Below are 21,258 nucleotides of genomic sequence, written 5' to 3' on the forward strand. Positions count from 1 at the left end.
GTGTGACCTTGGGCAAGTTTCTTAACCTCCCTTTTAACCTAAGTTTTCTTATTCATAAAGTAGGTAATCCCTTTTCTAGAGATAATATTATTCTTTTAAAAAATATCCTTTTTGATGGGTATGAGGACGGGAAAAATATATGTAAAATGTCTGGCACGTAACAAATACTGCAGTCGCCTGTAGTAATACACTTTAGTACTTAGGTTAAGTACAGCCTAGGAAATCCTATGGGGCAGTTCTACTCTGTCCTATAGAGTAGCTATAAGTCGGAATTGACTCAACGGCACATAACAGCAACAACACACTTCCCTTTCCAGCCATTTTACAATTACATTTTACAGCCTCTTTCCTTTACATTTTAATTCTGAGACTACATATCAAAAGTTCTCCTAATGCATGTGAGAAAGATAAAAGGTGGTTGTTTATCTATTCTATAAGGTGATAAAAACTAGCAATAAGATGGGGTAACTGATCACAGTCACCAGAAAAATTAGAAAATTTAAGAGCAAGGGGAAATAGCTCACAGTCTCTACTTTCTAATTCAGTTCTCAGTCCTTCCATGTAATTCAGTAAGGGATTATTAATGTTATTATTATCAGCTATGTGCCAGGCTCTGTGCTAGGTTCCTGGGTGCAAATGTGAAGAAGACACAGCCACAGCCCCGACAGGCTCACAGCCCAGTAACAGCTGGGTAGATGTTGGTGCCATAGTTGTGGTGGGTTTCACCTTGTCTTAGTTTTGCAGAGCTGCTATAACAGAAATACTGCAAGTGGGAGGCTTTAATAAACAGAAATCTATTTTCTCACAGTTTTGGAGGCTAGAAGTCCAAATTCAAGGTGCCGGCTCTAGGGAGAGGCTCTCTCTGTCTGCTCTGGGGAAAATCCTTGTCTCAGCTTCTCTAGCATTCTTCCTGGCATTCCTGGGAGATCTTCATGTGGCAGCTATCTTTTATATCTCAAAAATGATTGACTTAAGACACACTGTACACTGATATGGTCTTATTAACATAACAAAGAAAACCCTATTCCCAAATGAGATTACATCCATAGTGTATAACCAAACCAAAAAAAAAAAAAAAAAAAAAAAACCAATTGCTGTTAAGTGGATTAGTGCAGAACTGCCCCATAGGGTTTCTAAGGAGGAACTGGTGGATTTGAACTGCTGATGTTTTGGTTAGCAGCTGAACGCTTAACCACTGTGCCACTAGGGCTCCATCCACAGGTACAGGGGTTAGAATTTACATCACATATTTTTGGGTGACACAATTCAATCCATAACACGTCTATATTTCTTCTAGAGCCACTTTACTGAAGAGGTCGCAATTAGAACACACAATTCATCTGGAATGAGGACCAACCAATATAAATATATAAGAATCACCTAACAGGCTGTAAGAGTCCCTGGGTGGTGCAAATGGTCAACACACTTGGCTGCTAACTGGAAGATTGGCAGTTAAGAGTCTACCCAGAGATTCCTTGGAAGGAAGGCCTGGTAATCTGCTTCCAAAAAAGTTAGCTGTTGGAAACCCTAAGGAGCACATTTCTACTCTGACACAAATGAGGTTGCCATGAGTCAGAATTGATTTGATGGCAGCTGATTTAAGAGGCAGTAAGCCTAGTGCTAGATGTGGCGGTGTGAATGATTTTCTGACGTTACCAAACTGACTACTTACAAATAACGGTCAGCGTGCCACATCCAGGTTTAATACATAGTGGCTTTTAAATGTCCATCTAATTGGACAGAATAAATTACTCAGAATTTCACATTTATCTGACAGTTATTATAAGATAAATTTCAAAGAATAGAAATGAATGAATGATTTTAATTAAGATTACTATAGTACTAAAAGGTGAATCATGGGCATCTTGAAACATGATGAGCAATAACATTTGCAGATGAGGATATATTCTGTAATTACACTGAGTGAGAACTACTAATGAGATGGATGGACAATTCATGGATAATTTTATCCACGCTTTTATTCTTTTCACTTCATGGTATTTTACCTTTTATCTAGAATGAAACAGGCATGTTGTACCTCTAATTTTGCGACCTAAATCAGACTGTTTGATAGTAATGCTGCATCTTGTGCCTATTCTCTTGATCAGTAAGATTCATTCACTGGTACTATACCAGGTATGAAATATGAACAGAGCTATTTAGAGGAAGCATTTGTGAAATGCATTTATGGTGAACCTGACTTAGATTTTCTATCAAAATAAAAAGTTATAATTCTAAACTGAAAAGAGGAGAAATGGACAGCATAGACTATTGTGATAGAGGACAAAAAGTCCTTGTCCAGCTTCTTGCTTGAATAAATTCTTTACACAGGGTAGCCCTTTATTTTGTATTTACTCAGTTCTGTTGGCTTCCTGCTCAGTTCATAGTCAGCTTTGTAATTTGTTTACCCTTGTCACGATGTACTAATTGTTTGCCAAAGGCTATCAGAATTGTTTTTTTTAATGTAAAATGGTGAATACAAGCTTTTAGGAGAGTGAAGTTGCATAAAGAGCCTTTTTGGTTGCTATGCTCTCTTGTTACTTATTTTGTTAAACAACGCTTTTCCTCTCATTTAATAAACTTGGTGAATACAAGTGCATTCAAAGGTTCAAAGCATTCTTTTAGAAGCTATAATTTAGGTGACAGGCAGTTAGAATGCTGTTTTCTAAAGGCACTGGTTCTTCTACAGAGGGCATATACATCCCTTTTGAAGGGGAGTTCACGCTTCTGAGATTTATGGGAATTATTACATTAGCTAGTACAGTTTGCTTCAGGTATTTATCACATATTCAAGGCTAAAACCAGTTAAGCTCTTGCCATCGAGTTGATTCCGACTCATGGTGACCCCATGTGTGTCGCAGGAGAACTGTGTTCCGTACTGTTTTCAATGGCTGATTTTTGGACGTAGATCACCAGGCCTTTCTTTTGAGGTCCCTTTGGATAGGCTTCAACTCCCAACCTTTCAGTTAGCAGCCTAGCATGTTAGCCATTTGCATCACCCAGGGATTTCCATCCTCATGGCAGTATCTATATAGGGCCAAAAGTATTCAGATGAAAAGTGAAAAATATCTTCACCTACATTATGTCCAGCATTAAAATGTTCTGGAAAATCTATAAGATCAAGTTTTCTTACAGGGAACTTGGTAACACTTAGATGGCAAGGAATAATATCTGATGGAAATTTTTTGTCTTTTTTTTTTTTTAAATTCAGAGAGCCGGCTTACCAGCAAACAGCTGAATATTATAGAACTAATTTTGTAGCACAGTACTCATGCAACTCAGACATTTCAAAAATGAAAATACAAATCAAAGAATGATATTATGATTCACTATGAAACAAACTTTTTTAAAGGTAATTGACTTAAACAGCTTCGAAAATCTTACTAAACAAGAAAATATGCTCAAGATGCTGCATTACAATCAAACAGTTCAGTGTGTGCTCATTGTAGAGCTTCTGAAATTTTAACCCCAAATTGAATTCCTTTTAGTGATACAGATTTAAAATGATTAGGTGCATTTGCAGGTATTTTATTTCCTGATTTAAAAGCATATTTCTATTAAATACATTTCTGAAAGAAGTGTTTTATGTATTTTTTTTCACGCATCATCATTTGCCCATCCTGCCAAAAAGAGTTACTTGCCCTTGCCCTGTGTACTGTTAAGGTTTCTCTGAGGCATAGGTGGGGAAGGAGTGCACCTGGGAGCAGTCTGAAACCAAGATGCAACTTGGTATTTATGTCATATGTTGTCAGTTCACGGCGGATTGGCCAGTGCGAGATTTCCACACCGAGTATGGCAGCATCTTTCCTCGTCAGAGCTGATTTCCAGCCATCTCCTAACCAAAGCATAGCCAAGAACTGAAAAGTAACAAGCCTTCTGGGCAACCACAATGGGTGCTACAAACTCTATGAATTAAAGCGTAGGGTCTTTACCCATAGACAATATCATAGACAACAACTTAAGCTCTCATTTAGAGTCTGTTCACTCTTCGACTGCACACAATTCTAATGTTTGTGGATATCCGTAAAATCTCACAGTCAATTGGAAGTAATGGCTTACAAAAGGATTAGAATTTTACTCCTTCTCCTCTGTTTTGAAAGGGTCTGGGGAAGTATAACATTTAGAAAGATTTCTTTCCAGAGTGATTATAGGAAAATATCTCAGACACTTAAAGAAGTAAACCTCAAGCTCTCTGGAAAATGTAATTATTCAAAATTATTCATTTCGTATGAGCTCTGGATAGCTGAGGTTTTCTATACAATTTTAGTTCACTTTGGTGTCTAAATTATATGGGGAGTTTTATTTCACTCGAGTAGAAATAAGATGATCAGCACCATCCAAGGCAAAGATCTTTATTCAATCTAAGCTTTTTGGGACAAAATTTAATACTTGCACTATAAATAACCATGAAATAATCACAGCAACAACAGCTATCATTGTCTAGAGCCAACTATGTGCCAAGCACTTTGCATATATTATGACTAATTCTTATACTAACCTTAGATGTGAGAAACTGGCATCCCCATTTTACAGATATAAAATTGGGAGTTAGAGGTAAAGGAATTTGCCTGAATTTACTCAGGGTTCAAACGCAGGTCAATCTGGTTCCAAAACCAGTGTCCTTTCCACAGCCATCTTCTCCTTCTAGCAGATGAGAGTAAGTCTCCAAATCATTGGTGGGTTTCAAGGATTAACTCCCAGATAAGGAGGACAGCTATCTAGGTTGGATCGTTTATGAGTTAGCTCAAGCAGCCACCTGGGCAAGGATTAGATTCTCTCTCAAGCCTATTACATTGTCTCAACTCCCCGCCATCCTTCTCTCAAATATCTGCCACCAGGATATGGATTCTCATGTAGCTGGTTCAGCATGTAGTAAGTTTATGTCCACTCTGAGTAAATAGCTCAAACCAGGAGGCTATGGTAGGGGGTGAGTGTCAGACATGGAGAAGGAGTGTTTTATTTTAACCCAGGAAATGTGATAAAATGAACAGAAGGGTTGTCTTTTACCATGAAGGACATTATCCCTTTACAAGATTTGCATCTAGTTTTGAAGATAAAATTTTACTTTCCCCGCCAATCTGTATTTACGTTTCTTAGATTCATGGGACCAGAGGCAATATTATGCACTGATAATCAGGGCACCAAAGGAAGCGGTGGGAGCATTTTAAACAACCGTTTATAAACTATTGCTGGCTGTGGGGGAGTGTGGGGACAAACGAACGGCAAAGGAAGAGGGATAATGTCACAAGGTTCAATCACTGTGCAAACAGCCCAGCTGGGGTACAAAGTCCAACACACTTACTCTTCCCATATATGAAATGGAACCTGTATGTGATATTTTAAATAGTGATTTAAGTGATTGTTCATTTTGTCTCTGTATGTATGATTTTTAGGAACATAAGAAACTCCTGTGCACCCTACCTCACTCCATCTTCCCATACTGGCTCTCTGAGATGCCTGAAATATTCCAGGTAATGCTGCATCCTCAAGCCAAGGACTGACTGCTAATGCAAATACTCCTGGGATGGTAGTCATTGACCTATTATTAGTCACTTATACCTTAGTGAGAATGAGTTTGACAAAAAGTTACATAAACCCATTGCCGTCAAGTTGATTCCGTCTCATAGCGACCCTACAGGACAGAGTAGAACTGCCCCACAGCGTTTCCAAGGAGCAGCTGGTGGATTCGAACTGCTGACCTTTTGGTTAGCAGCTGAGCTCTTAACCACTGCACGACCAGGACTCCAAAAAGTTACATAGGAGATAATAGATGTAAAAAGTGCTTGATAACACATAGCTTGCCAGACAAATATTAAACTCTTTGAAAACATTTTTGCGGTGCAATAAATTACTTAATATGGCCCTTCTAGCCACAGTCTTTGTAACTCCCACCTGGGCAGCAATATGCAAATGAGGTGCTTGTGGCCCACCAAGGGGATTGGATAGCTACTAACAATGTAAATAAGGTACATGGCAACCTTGTGGGGGTGGGACCATGCAAATAGGTGCATGGAACCCTAATGAGGGATTGGTCAGTTTTACCATCCCGCTAGGCTTAAAAGAGAACCAATCCGAGAGCAGAGGGGGACCTACTACCACCAAGAAAGAAGAGCTAGGAGTGGAGCACATCCACTGGACCCGGGATCCCTGTGCTGAGACCTCCTAGATCCAAGAGACGCAGAGAGAGAGCTGTAACACAGAAGACAGAGGGAGGCAGCAGAGGAAGCAGAACCAGGACAGAGAGGAAGAACTGTAACACCGGAGGTGGAGAGAAGCAGCGGCAGAGAAATGGCAACAGCAGAGGGAACCAAACCAGGAGATCAGCAGGAGGCAGTGTGGTGGGCTTCCTGGCACATGGGGCAAGGTGGTTACGTGGGTGTGACAAGTCATGGAGCTAGACAGCTGAGTGCCTTCAGGCAGGAGGTTTCCTGGCAGAGAGGGGTGCTCCAGGCACTTGGTGATGGAGCTAGGCTTGTCAATCCACAGAGTGAGAGAGCTGAGCGCCTTTGGGCCAAGGCTTATTGGTGGAGTAGGGTGCCTCTGGGCACTTGGTGGCAGATCTAAAAGAGCTTTGTAACACTTGCCTGAGCAGGGCAGAGGCTGGGCTGAGGGGCCACAGACAGGCATGCCTGTGGGAACAGCTGAGAAGAGGCTGTCCTGATCAAAGAAGTGTATCCTGAATTGTAACCTGTTACTTCCCTAATAAACTCCATAATCATGAGTATTGTCTGTGAGTTCCATGTGGCCATCACAATGAATTACTGAACCCAGAAGAAAAGTAGAGAGCGCCATGGGAGGGATAGTTGGTGTCAGAATTGGCAAAAAGGTTGGAGAGAGGAGGTATGTCTGGCCTCCACTTTGTAATAATCAGCCTTGGGCTGTTGCTCCTTGTTCTCCTTCCCCCTTGTGAAGTTAGAGAAGGTCTGACACCCCTGCCATACCATTTTTACAATTTTTATTTGAAAAATCATCTTTATCTGAGTGTTTATTATATACTAGGCAGTGTTCTAAGATTTCATCACAACAAATCTGTATGAGGTAGGTATGATTACTATCCCCATTTTACAGATGAAAAAGAAGAGGCACAGAGAAGTCAAGTAACTTTCTAAAAGTCACACAGCTAGTAAGTGTCTGAGCCAGGATATGCATCCAGCCTGTCTAGTTCCAGAACTTGCATTGTAAACCCCTCTCCTGCTCAACTCCTTTCTTCAAAAGTATGATTGGAGAAGGAATATGAAAGGTCTGTGGTAATCATTTTAAAATGTTATTATACCAACAACTATTACAACAAAGATGCAGTTTTTACTTGAAAATAGTTCCTGACAGAACTCTTCTCTGCTCACTGTGGTCTGAACATTAGCATAATGGGAATAATTAGAAGTATGTCAACAATAGCTCCTTACTATGCTGTGGCTGCTGTGGTTACTTTCATCTCCGTCATCATCATGGTCATCTTCATGATCATCAAGATGATCATCATTTATTGAGGGATTACCCGGTTCCAGAAACCATGTGTTGTATACTACCCAAATGATTTCCTTTAATCCTTAAAGCAATCTTAGGTGTGGGCATGACCATTCCCATTTTATACATGAGAAAACTGAAGCTCAGAGAGGCTAAGGTCATACAACCAGAAATGATAAAGGTGGAATTTGAACTTAACTGTATTCAAAGTTTTTAACCACTTCACTACGTTCAAAATTCTAATACTCCTTCTACCACCACAACCAAGTACCACTTATTGACTGTCATCTCTGTGCCAGGCTAGTAGCCCTATGTCACTAAATCAAGTGTGGCTCCTGGGCCAAATGTGGCCTGCTGCCTGATTTTGTAAATAAGGTTTTATTGGAGCACAACCAAGATCATTCATTTACTTGTTGCCTATGGCTGCTTTTGTGCTACAAGACAGAGTTGAGCTGTTACAACAGAGACCACCGGGCCTGCAAAACCTAAAATACTTATTATCCATCCCTTTATAGAAAAAGTTTGCCGGCACCTTTCTAAACTGTATTAAACTCATTGCCATCAAGTCATAGCAACCCTATAGGACAGAGTAGAACTGCCTCATAGGGTTTCTAAAGCTATAATCTTTACGAAAGTAGACCGACACATCTTTCTCTTGCAGAGCAGGCTGGTGAGTTCAGACATCCAATCTTTTAGTTAGCAGCCAAGTACTTAACCACTGTGCCACCAGGGCTCCTTTATACCATATTGCCATGTATTATTATTCCCATTTTACAGATGAACACACTGGAGTTAGAGAGATTAGGTAACTTGCCCACGGTCACCCAGCTAATAAAGGACAAGAACCTAGATAAAAACTGAGGTCTAGATGACTCCAGAATCTTTTTGTTTCCTCTCTGAAACTTGTAAATGCAACAATTTTTATAATTCCCAATTGCAGAGGAGATTTCTCTAACAACACATGGTTAACAATTCAGTTCTAAATGTTCGACTTGTGGTAAAGGGTTATACATTCTCCCTTGTCAGAGAGATACTGGATTCTTCTTACCTTCTGAGAATTTACTGTACTTAATTCCTTGAGGATAGATGCTTAAAGGCTTGTCTGCCTTATTCTTAAAGTGAACTTTCATGGTGTCTCCAACTTCAGCATACAAAGTAGGCCCAAGAAGTCCTATGGAAATAAGAATTTAAAGTATAGCTGAGTCCAGATCACCAAAGACAGAGCTGCTGAGCAAGAAAAACATGCAGACAAATCCAGGGGCAGATGATCCAATAGACAAAGTAAGCACGGTGCTTACCTTGCTTACCAGATCATCTATAGTGAACAATTTCAAGTTCTTTCACCACATCAAAGATTCTGCTTCTAGGTATGGCTGGCATCTGTCTCTCCCAACCCCACAGCACCTTCCTACCGGATCAAAGCCTCTTCTCAAATTTACAATCCCTGACAGGGATGGAGTACCCAGTAAGTAAGGTAAGCGTGGGCTTACTTGTGCTTACTTCCTAATCTGTAGTGAACAATTTCACATCAAAGATGTGGTGAGATCCATGTGAAATTGTTCACTACAGATTAGAAAGTAAGCACAAGTAAGCCCGTGCTTACCTTGCTTGTTGGGTAATCTGCCCCTGGGCAAATACCAAAAGTGACTGTTGTGAGTCCTCCTGGGTCCTGCTGTTAACCTGCTTATCTTCAGTATGGAAGCTCATTAACTTGCCAGCTCATTAACTCTATATTATTTGCAATCGGATAAGAACAAGAGGGTAGAAACACTTGACCTGAATCCAAAGCAAGGCAAGAGAGTAGGAAAAATAATTCAGAACATGTCCAACTAATTCTGACCCACTGACTTTCCTTAGATACAATTATCTTTGGTCAAGGAAAGAAAGATGTTCATTTTCCATTTATACAGGGAGATGTGAGGGAGAGTGGCTACTTTCAGTTCCTCTGAGGAGATCCCATTTGATCAGAGACCTAAATAATGCAAGGAAGCAAATCAAAGGCTCTGAGTCAGGAGTGAGCTGAACGTATGGAAGAACACTAAAGACAACAGCGTGGGAAGAGTGGGAAGAGATGGGGTGGGGTGGGGAGAGATCACAATAAGGAAGGCCTCTGGTCCATGGTAAGGGCTTTGGATTTTCTTTTAAGTGAGATGAGAAATCACTGGAAGCTTTGTGCAGCAGAGAAACATGGTTTGAGATGTTTTAAAAATTCACCTTGGCTGCTGGGCAGGGAATAGTCTATGTAGTGACAAGAGGTGAAGTGGAAAGACCAGGTAGTATAGGCAAGAGATAATGGTGGACTGGACCAGGCTGAATAGCAGTGAAGCGGTGAGAAGTAGCTGGATTCTGGAAGTATTTTGAAGGTAGAGTCAATAGGGTTTGCTGATGGATTGAATGTAGGTATGTAAGAGAGAGAATTCAAGGAAGATCTAGAGGTTTTTGATCTGAGCAACTGGGTAAATGGCGACATCAGTTACTGTGATGGAGAACACAGCAGGGAAAGCAGGTTGGGGATCCAGAAATTGAGACAGAGGTTTCACTTAGGCATTCGAAGTGCTGTGCTAGGTCCTAGGGACACAAGCCCAAATAAGGCACAGTCCTTGTCCCCAAGGAGCTCACAAGCTAAATCAGAGATAGACATATGGTAAGAGCTACCTCTGAGATATGGGCATAATGCTATGGAGCAGAGAGGGTGAAGGGGAAGAATTTATATGAGTCAGAGTATACCATTAGTATTCATATTCATATTAGTTTCAATATACTAGAATTTTCCAAAGTTTGGTCCTCAGACTTTATGCATCAGAATCCTGTGGAGTCTTACTAAAATGCAAATTCCCCAGTACCACCTCAAACCCAATGAATCCCAGTCTGTGGAGGTGGAACTTGGGAATCTGCATTTTAACTCGTGCTCCCAGACAATACTGGTGTCCATTAAAGCTTGAGAACCTATCATCATCTGCCCTATTTCAGACAAGTGACAGTTGACTGCTCTCCCTTCCAAGCCATCCACAAGCTAGGGTAGACTTGGCTGCAGCCCAATAGGAACCACAGAAGCAGGAGTAGGAAGTTACAGCAGTCATGGAAGTTAATGGGCATTCGTCTGTAGTGGTGATGATAATTATAATAAGGCTTCCCTTAATATGTTAGCACTCTTAATGTATTTGAACACTCTAAGTCCTTATAATAATTCTCACAACACATCTTTAAGGTAGATACTAAGATCTCCATTTTATAGATGATGAAACTTTGTCTTGGAGAGTCTAAATATCTTGCCCAATATTACACATACAATAAAAGGCAGAGCCACGATTTAAACTTAAGTATGTCTGACTCCAGATATTGAGATTTTAACTACCTCTTTATTCTGCCTCCTGCCTTCTATTTATTCATTCATCTATTCATTTATTCAACAAATATTAATTAACTGTCCACACTATCCTTTATGTCAGAGTTACAACGGTGAGTAAAACAGATACACACCCTGGCTTCAGAGAGCTTATAATATGGCAAGAAATGCAGATTTGAACAAATAATCACATAAACGTTTAATTGCAAACTGTGGTATTACAAAAGAAAAGTACAAGATGAGCGGAAGAGCTTTGACCAAGGAACCTAGTCTAATCTGGGAGGCAGGGAAGGGGTTGGGGTTGGAAAGGCCTCCTTGAGGAAGTGATGCTTTAACTGTGGACCAAAGTTAGACAGGAAGTTGACCAGGCAAGTGGGTGGGTAAAGGGCTTTCCAGAGTGTGAGGTTAGCATGAGCAAATGCCTGGCAGTGCCAGGAAACATGGCCTAGTAAGAGAACTGACAGACAACCATGGGAAAGGTAAGGAAGAGAGGTAGAAGGTGAAGCTGAAGGTATCATCAGAATCCAACCACGCAGGGCCTTGTAGCTCTTACGGTATTTCCTTTAACCTAAGTGTATCTGGAAGCCATTGAAGATTTTTCAGCGAACTGTGACATGGACCAGGTTTTGGTTTTTAAACCTGTGGCTGTATTTATGAAGGATGATCTGGAGAGAAAACAGAGTGACTGCTGACAGGACAGATAGAAGGCTCCTGGAGAAAGATGTAGGTGACTTAAATTAAGGTGATGGCAGTGGATATGCAAGGAGAAGACATATTAGAGAGCTATTTGGGAGATAAAACTGTCTGGACTTGGTGACAGATTGGATATGGGATGGAAGGTAGAGAGAACAAGCTGCCATGGATGGCAGAGTTTTGTTGGTGGGGCTAGGACAGAGATCATACTTGGTTTTTGCAACTCCTATCTCTCCATTCCACCACCAGTCTATCAGTTTGTCATACTGTGGTAGCTTGCGTGTTGCTGTGATGCCAGAAGCTATGCCACTGGAAGCTATGCCACTGGTATTTCAGGGCAGGGTCACCCACGGTGGACAGTTTTCAGTGGAAATCCAGACTAAGACAGACTACAAAGACCTAGCTATATATTCCCAAAAATTAGTCAATGAAAATGTTATGAATCACAGCAGAACACTGTCTGATTGGCTTCCTTTGGACATATCATCAGGAGGGATCAATTGCCAGAAAAGGATATCATGTTTGGTGAAGTAAAGGACTAGTGAGGGTGTGGGACAACCTCAGTGAGATGGATTGTCACAATAACTGCAACAATGGACTTGGACATGCTGGCAATTGTGAGGACAACATAGGACTGGGCTATGTTTCATTCTGTTGTACATACAGTTGTTATGAGTCAGAGTCAACTCAATGGCGGCTAACAACAGTCTTCCGATTAGCTGTTGTTGCATTTCTTCCACCGAACTTCCAGCCCTGGAGTTTATGGTGATCTTGTGCCTGAAGAATTTTTTTGTTTTTGTGTTAGTGCTGCTCAGGACTGTGGAAATCACTTAGTCCAATCTTCATCTTAGAGATGGATAATAAAGCCTGGGGGACGGAGATCAGTGATTCAGTGGCGTTGCTGGGACTAGAACTCAAATCTTGGGACCCCTGAGCCAAAGTTTTCTCTACCACCTTCCACAGGATGAGTTTGGACCCCCCACCTTCCTGGAATAGTTCAGATGTCTACACTTTTTCTAACTTCTGACCACATCTGACTTCACTCTTGAATTCCTCTTTGCTGGCTGCTACCCTCAGTCCTGGCTCCCCATGGAAGCCCCCACTGGCCACTCCCACCTGCCTGGGCTTCCCAGGAGCCCAGTGGGGTGCTGACACTGTGCCCTGCAATTCGCTACCATGGCTTTTTTGCTTGGTTAATTTGTTTGTTGGCATCACACAGCTGCAAATGCCAGATGCCCAGAATCAGTCTCCCAAGTTATTTAACCTAATAAGAACTCTTTCTTAAATGGGAGGCTTGGGGGTATTTATTCAGCCTCCCTTCCTGCTTCTTCAGAATTAAGGCAAAACAAAAAGATGTCTTCATAAATACTAACCAAATATCTTCATGCATGTTGGCAAACATATGGCTGAACACTGGGCTGCTCTTTAGCTCTCTCATCCAGATGGTCCAGGACCTTTCCCTCCCTCTTCTCTGGGCCCAAAGCTGGAGTTGAGGAAGGAGTGGCCTGCTGTGGGGCCTGGGGATGGCAGCATACCATGTACCCAATTTCATGCAGTTGTGGAGTTGGAAAGGACTGCAGGTCAGCTAATCCCAGCCCCTGCTCTCAAGTGAGTGGTGCCTTACATAACACAAGGCAGCCCTTTGTTGCCGTTTTAATCTCCTTCGGAGATAAACATTTCATAATCTTCCTTGAAAAGATGCAGGGACACAAAACTAGCCATTTTAAAGCCCAAGATAGCATTCCTGAAAATGATCCCAGCCCCTCTCCCTGTCCACATTCCCACAAACCTCACTGGCTGGGCATCTTCAGACCTCCAGGCCTGCAGCCTCACTTGCTGTTGTTAGTTACCATCGAGTCGGCTCTGACTCACAGCAACCTTATGTGTAACAGAACGAAACATTGCTCGGTCCTCGTCATCTTCCTTGATGGTTGGTATGTTTGTACTCACCCCCAATTGTTTTAACTTCTGGGTTCCTGCTGCAGAGGTGGAAGAGTGGTTTGGGGCACATGACTTGTCCAAGCTCAGCTAGAATTATACTCACCAGATGGGTGGGACAGGAAATAGGGGAAAGGTGTACATGACATAGGACCAGCCTGGGAAATTGGGAAGGTCACAGTTAATGGTAGCATTTGAACCCAGATTTTCTCAGTCAAAGTCTGAGGCTTTTCTTTTATACCAGATTTGCCTCCCTCTATCAGCTACTGCACAAAGATGAATAAAGTACCTCCCTGCCCTTCAGGGACTCGTAGTTAAGCAACTTTGGGAGTTCAAGAAGAGGCGGCATAGACATGGATGTTAAAAGGCTTCAAAGATCACATAGAACAAATACATTGTGAGATACACAGAGGTTGGCACAAAAGAAATGTTTAAAGTGCAAAGCATTTAAACATGAATCAGGGGCTGCTCTCACCAATTACCAAAGTCTACTTCTAATTAATGAGTTTGGACCAGGAAATCATAATAAAAATTAATCATCTGAACTGATATTGATCACAGTACTCTCCTCTTCAAAAACTGTCAATGGATCCTATTGCTTGATAGATAAAGTCTCCAGCTCGGCATTGATCTTTTTTTTTAAATCACTTACGGCACTCAGCACAATGTCTTACACAGTGAAAGCATTCAGATTCTGTTAACTTGGCCAAAGCTTCACAAAGCTAAGCCTCCAAACACCTGCCAACTCCTCTTTATCCAGGCCTAATTTACATGTTTCCCGGCTCATTTTCCTTCTATCTACCTACAATTTAATTTAACATTTCTTAGTTATCTATTTTATATAGCAAGCTTGGGGGTTGAACTCTGAAATTGAATAGACACTGGTCTGACAGTTTCTTGATAGAGGGCAGGAGGTCCTTCAACTTCCTGCTCCCAACTACAGATGTACTTCTCTTTGCAGACCTACTACCCCTTCCCATTGTCCTGCTGCCAATGAAGGTAATATCCTTTCTACCTAATGCTGACCCCAGCCAAGCTCTGAATCCCATCGCTTTCTGCTTCTTCTGAGTCTGGCTCCATCAATTATTTTCTCTCAGATGTTAACCTTTTCTTCTCTATTGAATTCTTCCCTTGAGCACATAAATCATTTAAGTCACTGATTTTCTTTTTTAAAAACTCCAAAACATCCTTAAACCCTTCATCCCTCTCCAGTAGCACCCTCCCTTTACTCCCACTAGGAGCCAAGCTTCAGAGCTTCAGAAAAGAGTTATCTTTATCTTCTGATTCCATTTCTCCACTCTCCATTCACTCCTGAACCTCCAGCCATCAGTGTTCCTCCACTATTCTATAACAAAAAACTTCCTTTTTCTTTTTTTTGGTTCTTATATTAGTAGCTCTTGGTAGAATTTGACCCTTTGCTTCCAGGAAACCACATTCTCGGGCTTTCCTCTGCTCTCTTTGGGCAGACGTTCTCAGGCTCCTTGGTCACCTTTTTTTATCTTGACCCATCTCTTAGAGCTTGGTGCTCCTTTGGGCTCTGTCTGTAGCCTTCTCTTCTCATCATACATTCCTTGGTGATGTCACACACCCTCCCAAAGCTTCATTTATTATCTTTGTTGTAATGTCTCCAGATATTTACATCTAGCTCAGATCTCTCTCCCGAGGGCAAGTCTCTATATCCATCTGTCTATTTGACCTCTCTCTGTAGATATTCCACAGATACCTCAAACTCCAAATCTGAACATCTGTCTTAGGCTGGGTTCTCTAGAGAAGCAAAACCAGTAAAGTGTATAAATATATATATAGAGAGAGATTATATCAAGGAAACAGCTCACGCAATTGTAGAGGCTAGAATGTTCCAGGTCCATGGATCAGGGTAGAGGCCTCTCCCAAGCCACACAGCTGCAGAAGCTGGCAAGCCCAAGATCAGAAGGTCGGAGAGCAGGGCTCCCACTCACAGGCTGTGCAGATCGACAAATCCCAGGTTCGGCAGATAAGCTGACAGCTCAAGTCCCAAGAACGGGAGATGAGACGACAGGAAGCAGCCGCAGGATCCAGAGAGAGCAAAAAACCAGAACGTCTGCTTATATACAGATGCGGGCCACACCGCCAAGGAGACTCCCTTTCATCTGATTGGCTACTCACAGTATATTCAATCATGGGAGTGATTACATTAAAACACGGAGAATCATGGCCCAGCCAAGTTGACACACAATCTTAACCATCACAACATCAACTCCCCTTACAAACTTTCTCCTGTTCCTAAATTTTTTTTCTCACTAAATGGCTGTATTTATACCGCACTACTCAAACTAGAAACCTCAAAGCCAGTCACAATACCTCTCTCTTCCTCATTATCTACATTTAATTAGTCATCAACTTTAGTTGATTTTAGCTCCTAAATATCTTTTGAATCCATCTATTTCTTTTCATCCCAACTGTTCTAGCTAGTTTCCTACCTGGATTGACACAACAACCCCATAACTAGTTTCCCTGGCTCCGAAATTGCCTTTCTCCAATTCATTCCCTGCATTTAGACAGAGTGATCTTTCTAAAGCACAAACCTTTAGATATGTCTTTGTCCTGCTTAAAGTCTTTCAGTGACTCCCTACTGCCCTCAAGATAAAGCTTTAACATGGCTCCTTGATCTGGTCCTTGAGCTTTTTCTATTTGCATCTCTTGTTGCTTCTTTCCTTAAAGTTTGTGCTCCGGATGTGTTCATCTGATTACCATTCCCCAAATACACCATACTCCCTCACCTCTAAAGCTTTATACATACTGTTTCCTTGGTCTAAAATCATCCTTCTCCCTTTCCACACTTTCCTTTACTAACTTCTACTTTTCTTTTCTGCTATCAATTTAAAGATAGAAAGACTTTTTGGACCCCTAGACTAGAGATAGGTATGTCCCATGTCCTACTATAGTACTCATACCCAAAACAAAAAAAAAAAACCCATTGCCATCGAGTTGATCCTGACTCATAGTGACCCTATAGGACAGAGTAGAACTGCCCCATAGAGTTTCCAAGGAGCAGCTGGTGGATTCAAACTGCTGACCTTTTGGTTAGCAGCCATAGCACTTAACCACTACGCCACCAGAGTTTATCATAGCTCTTCCTTATTACTGTAGTGTAATTGCTTGTTTAATTATAGGTGTCCTCAACAGTTGGTGAGCTCCTGAAGGTCAGGTCCCATGTCTTATTCACCTTTGGATCCCCAGAACCTGGAATGTGGTAGGTTCTCAATACACAAATTTTTTTAAGAAAAGAACATATAAATGTATGTTTATTTACAAATAAATCAATGTATAAATGAGCACATGTAAAGAATATATAAATTGGTGAAGAAGAAATATATATAGATAGATATCCACAATTCCATGATCTATAGATGTATGATTAACAACAATGGCAATAATGTAGCTAACTTTTATTAAGTGCTTGCTATGTGTTAGCATTATTCTAAGTTATTGTTAGGTGTTGTGATGGTTAAGATTGTGTGTCAGCTTGACTGGGCCATGATTCTCAGTGTTTATATGTGATCACTTCTGTGATTGAATCTGCTGTGAGTACCCAATCAGTTGAAAGGGTGTTTTCTTGGGGGTGTGGCCTGCATCCGAATATAAGCCGACTTCTGGCTTTTTGCTTGCTCTGGATCCTGTGGCTGCCTCCTGTTCATCTGACCTCCGGTTCTTGGGACTTGAGCTATCAGCTTATCTGCCGATCTTGGGATTCCTGGATCTTCACAGCCTGTGGGCGGAGCCCTGCTCTCTGACCTGCCAGTCTTGGATTCTCCAGCCCCTGCAGCTACGTGTATCAGGAGAAACCTCGTGGTCTTGGCTGTCAGTCTTGGGATTTGTCAGTATTCACAGCCTGTAAGCAAGAGCCCTGCTTTCCGATCTACCAATCTTGGGTTTGTCAGCCACTGCAGCTACATGAATTGGCAGAAGCCTCTATCCTGATCCACAGACTTGGGACGTTCCAGCCTCAACAATCACGTGAGCTGTTTCTCTGATATAAATCTCTCTATATATTTGTATGCTTTACTGGTTTTGCTTCTCTAGAGAACTCAGCCGAAGACAGGTGTTGTCGAGTTGGTTCCGACTCATAGTGACCCTATGTACAACAGAATGAAGCACTGCCCGGTCCTGCACCATCCTCACAATTGTTGTTATGCTTGAGCCCATTGTGTTATTCTAAGTACTGTATATTTATTAGCTCATTTGATCCTCACAACATCCCTATATGGTATAAACTAGTTCAAGGTACTGAGTGAGGGTGTAGAGAAAAGGGAGGTGTTAATCCTGCTGAAAGGGAATGGGAGTCAGGATAGCTTCAGAGAAAAAGAGGCCTCTGGGTAGACAAGTAGTTAAAGCCATGGGTGTGGCTGAGCCCTGGAGAAGAAGATCCAGTGAGAAGTAATATTAAGAGAGGTAGGAGGAAAAACAAGGGAAGTGGCACAAAGGAAGTCAGGTGAGGACAAGATTTCCAGAAAGAGGCATTTAATGTCCTAGTAAGGGCAAGTAGAAGAAGAGCGGAAAAGAAACTGCTAGCTCAGCCATCTCAGAAGTCATGGAGATTATTTTTAGAGGGATTTTAGTGGACTCGTATTGGTGCAGATTAGAGAAAAAAATGTAAGGAGAGGAAATGGAGAGAGTGATACTACTACTCCTGCAGGAAATTGGTAGTGAAAGAAAGGAGAGAAAAGGGAATGGGAGACAAGGCCAAGGGGAAATCTTTTCTTTTTCTAAATGGAGGTTAACCCAAACATAGTTTTTTGTTTTGTTTTGTTTTGTTGTTGTTGATTTTTCAAAAGGAGAGGCTCCAGTAGAGGAAAGATTGAAGATAAAGGGAGGATCAGAGGATGCAGGTGAAACTGAGATAAATAAGAGAGGTGAAGGATGAGTCTTCCCCTAGTTATTGAGGGAAAGGGGGAATGGGTGAATTGTTGACAAGGGGAGCCAACTTGAGGAAGTTGTCTCAAGGTGACCTCTATGATTCCTATAAAATATGGTACCATATTTAAGATCCTAGAAACCCATTCAACCTACTTTCTTTGGTTAAAGAAGAGAGGAAGAGTTTTGTACTGTTGTTGGGTTTTTTGCTGTCATATGTATCACACTAAACAAAACAGGAGAACATATGGGAAAGATAGCTGCAAAAGAAGAAGCCATACACAGTTCCTTTGAATGAGTGTAGAGAGCCAGATGGAAGCAAAAGAACATTTTGTTAAGGCACATTTGTGCTCACTGAACTAGACCATAACCTCGGTGAACGCAGAGACTATGTCTGTCTTGTCCACTGCTGCATCCACAGTGCATAGTCCAGTGTCCAGCCCACAGGAGATTCTCAATCATAGTTTGTTATGTGAATAAATAAAAATTTAAGCACTTAAAAGTTTTGTTTAGCTATTTCAATCAAGGTTAAAAACAAGGCCAGCTTCATGGGTGTGTGAGCTGTGCAATTAATTGCACAAGGCCCTGAGCTCAAAAGGGCCCTCTGGTTTAATGATTTGCTGTCTCTATTTTGAAATTCTCAATAATATAAACAAGGGGCCCCACACTGCCACTTTGCATTGGGCCCTACAAATTATATATCCAGTCCTGGTTAAAAAAAAACAAACAAACACACATTTCTATAAAATGTCACTAAATGGATATTTTAGATATTCAGGAATATCAAATTATCCATACAAATTTATATTTAAAATTTAAAAATGTATACATATTTCAAGCTTACCTGAAATGCTAGATCGTGGTTTTTCTTTCTTAAAATATGCTTCATACTCTCTGTAGACAATTTTCTTAAAGAAAGTTTCAGAAGTATTCAAGCTGGAAATAAAATACAAAAACTAATTTGAAATGTGTTACACTGTATATGACATCTTCTTTTCATATTATTAAAAGGTAGATCTCTCATGACCTCAGACTTCTAGTAGAAAATAAAAGTATTTTTATTGTATTTTAGAAACCCAAGATTTTATAAATACGAACGATAAGTGAAGTTAGTGAAATACTGTGAGAGCTGACACTCGACAGTACTGCTTTGTTTTTCCAGGTCTTAAAAGTTTTCTGCCTTTGACAGGGTGCACACTTACCACTTTCCCGTTGCTCATTTTAATGGAAAATATTTGAGTTTGCCTTCTCTGACAGGTTTCTGCCTTACACAGTTTCTGGCTTCCACAGATTTTACTGTATTTATTGGTCTCTTCAAAAATATTCAGTTGTGATAACCACTCTTTCATGAATTTAATCAGTTACAGGTGAGTTGATTCCGACTCATGATGACCCCATGTGTGTCAGAGTAGAACTGTGTTCCATAGAATTTTCAAAGTTGATTTTTCTGGAAGTAGACCACCTGGCCTTTCTTCTGAGGCGCATCTGGGTGGACTCGAACCTCCAGCCTTTCGGTTAGCAGTCAAGCATGTTAACCATTTGCACCACCCAGGACCACCTTTTATGAATTTAGGCAGTCCTAATCCTGTTACTCAGGATCAATTTTCTAAAGAAGAGCCCAAGATAACAGTCCAAATCCAAACTTTAGTTTAAATTTTAAATTATTAAATATATGACCAAGTATTTTACAAATAAATATGAGTTATTTTTCAACTCATCAATCAAATACAGTTTTATGCTACTGGGGAACATCGTAAATAACTACTGATAAAATGGACCCCATTTCTAGTTGAGAGGTGAGATATAGCTAATGCAGTAAAAAAAAAATCCAGGAAAAAAAAAATGAAAAAAACTAAGTCTCAAAAATTTAAGAAATTTGTCCAAGGAGACACTGTTAATAAATGGCAGGCATAAGACTGAAAAAGGTGCAACCATTGCATTCACATTACAGAAATTCAGGGAGAAGGAAGTAGGAAGAGTACTGGAGTAGTTTCCTATCTGTTTTCTTCTGCTTCCCTAAAGACTGGCACATCAGTCCCACCCTTTGTCTTAAACCAAAAGATGAGGGTAAAAGGGAGGAGAATTGGACAAAAATATCTTGCAAATGTCTAACCAGATTGGCTTTGTTATGCTCCTAATCCATAGGGAGTGACCCAGCTATAATTAGAGCATAACAGAGTGGGATACTGTGATCATTAAGGTTGTGTGTCAACTTCGTTGGGCCATGAGTCTCAGTGGTTTGGCAGTTATGATGTAGGTTGGCAGTTGTATGATGAGGCCATCACTTCCATGATGAGATTTGATATAATGTGATCACTTCCACGATGAGATTTGATATAATGTGATCACTTCCATGACGGGATCTGCTGTGCCTGCCAATCAGTGGAAAGAGTGTTTCCTTGAGGGTGTGGCCTGTGTACAATATAAGTGGACTTTCTGGCAAGGCTTGTGGGCTTTTGCTTGCTCTGGATCCTGCAGCTGGTTCCTATTTGTCTGACCTCCAGTTCTTGGGACTTGAGCTAGCAGCTTACCTGCTGTCTTGCCTGCTGATCTTGGGATTCATCAGTCTCCACAACCTGTGAGCAAGAGCCCTGCTGTCTGACCTGCCAATCTTGGATTCGCCAGCCCCTTTGGCTACATAATCAGGAGAAGCCTCCATCCTGACCCAAGGACTGGGGACATTCTAGTCTCTGCAACTGCGTGAGCCATTTCCTTGATATAAATCTCCCTCTCTATATATACATTGGAGCCCTGGTGGCACAGTTGTTAAGTGATACAGCTACTAACCGAAAGGTTGGTAGTTCAAATCCACCAGCTGCTCTTTGGAAACCCTATGGGACAGTTCTCCTGTGTCCTGTAGGGTCACTATGGAATCGCCTCAATGACAACAGGTTTGTGTTTTATATATATACATATAACTTAAA

At 41.2% G+C, this 21,258-nt stretch overlaps 1 protein-coding gene across 1 annotated transcript in view; it reads right to left on the reverse strand.

The window, feature by feature from the left end:
- Positions 1 to 21,258, reverse strand: part of F5 (coagulation factor V) — a 100,413-nt gene that overhangs the window by 70,976 nt on the left and 8,179 nt on the right. The window contains exons 2-3 of the mRNA XM_023738489.1: positions 19,179 to 19,270; positions 8,513 to 8,635 (exon numbers count right to left, since the gene is read on the reverse strand). Of these exons, the coding sequence (XP_023594257.1) occupies positions 8,513 to 8,635; positions 19,179 to 19,270 (215 nt within the window). The remainder of the gene's footprint in view (positions 1 to 8,512; positions 8,636 to 19,178; positions 19,271 to 21,258) is intronic.

This window comes from Trichechus manatus, unplaced genomic scaffold (genome assembly GCF_000243295.1).
Source record: "Trichechus manatus latirostris isolate Lorelei unplaced genomic scaffold, TriManLat1.0 scaffold00117, whole genome shotgun sequence".
Lineage (NCBI taxonomy): Eukaryota > Metazoa > Chordata > Mammalia > Sirenia > Trichechidae > Trichechus > Trichechus manatus.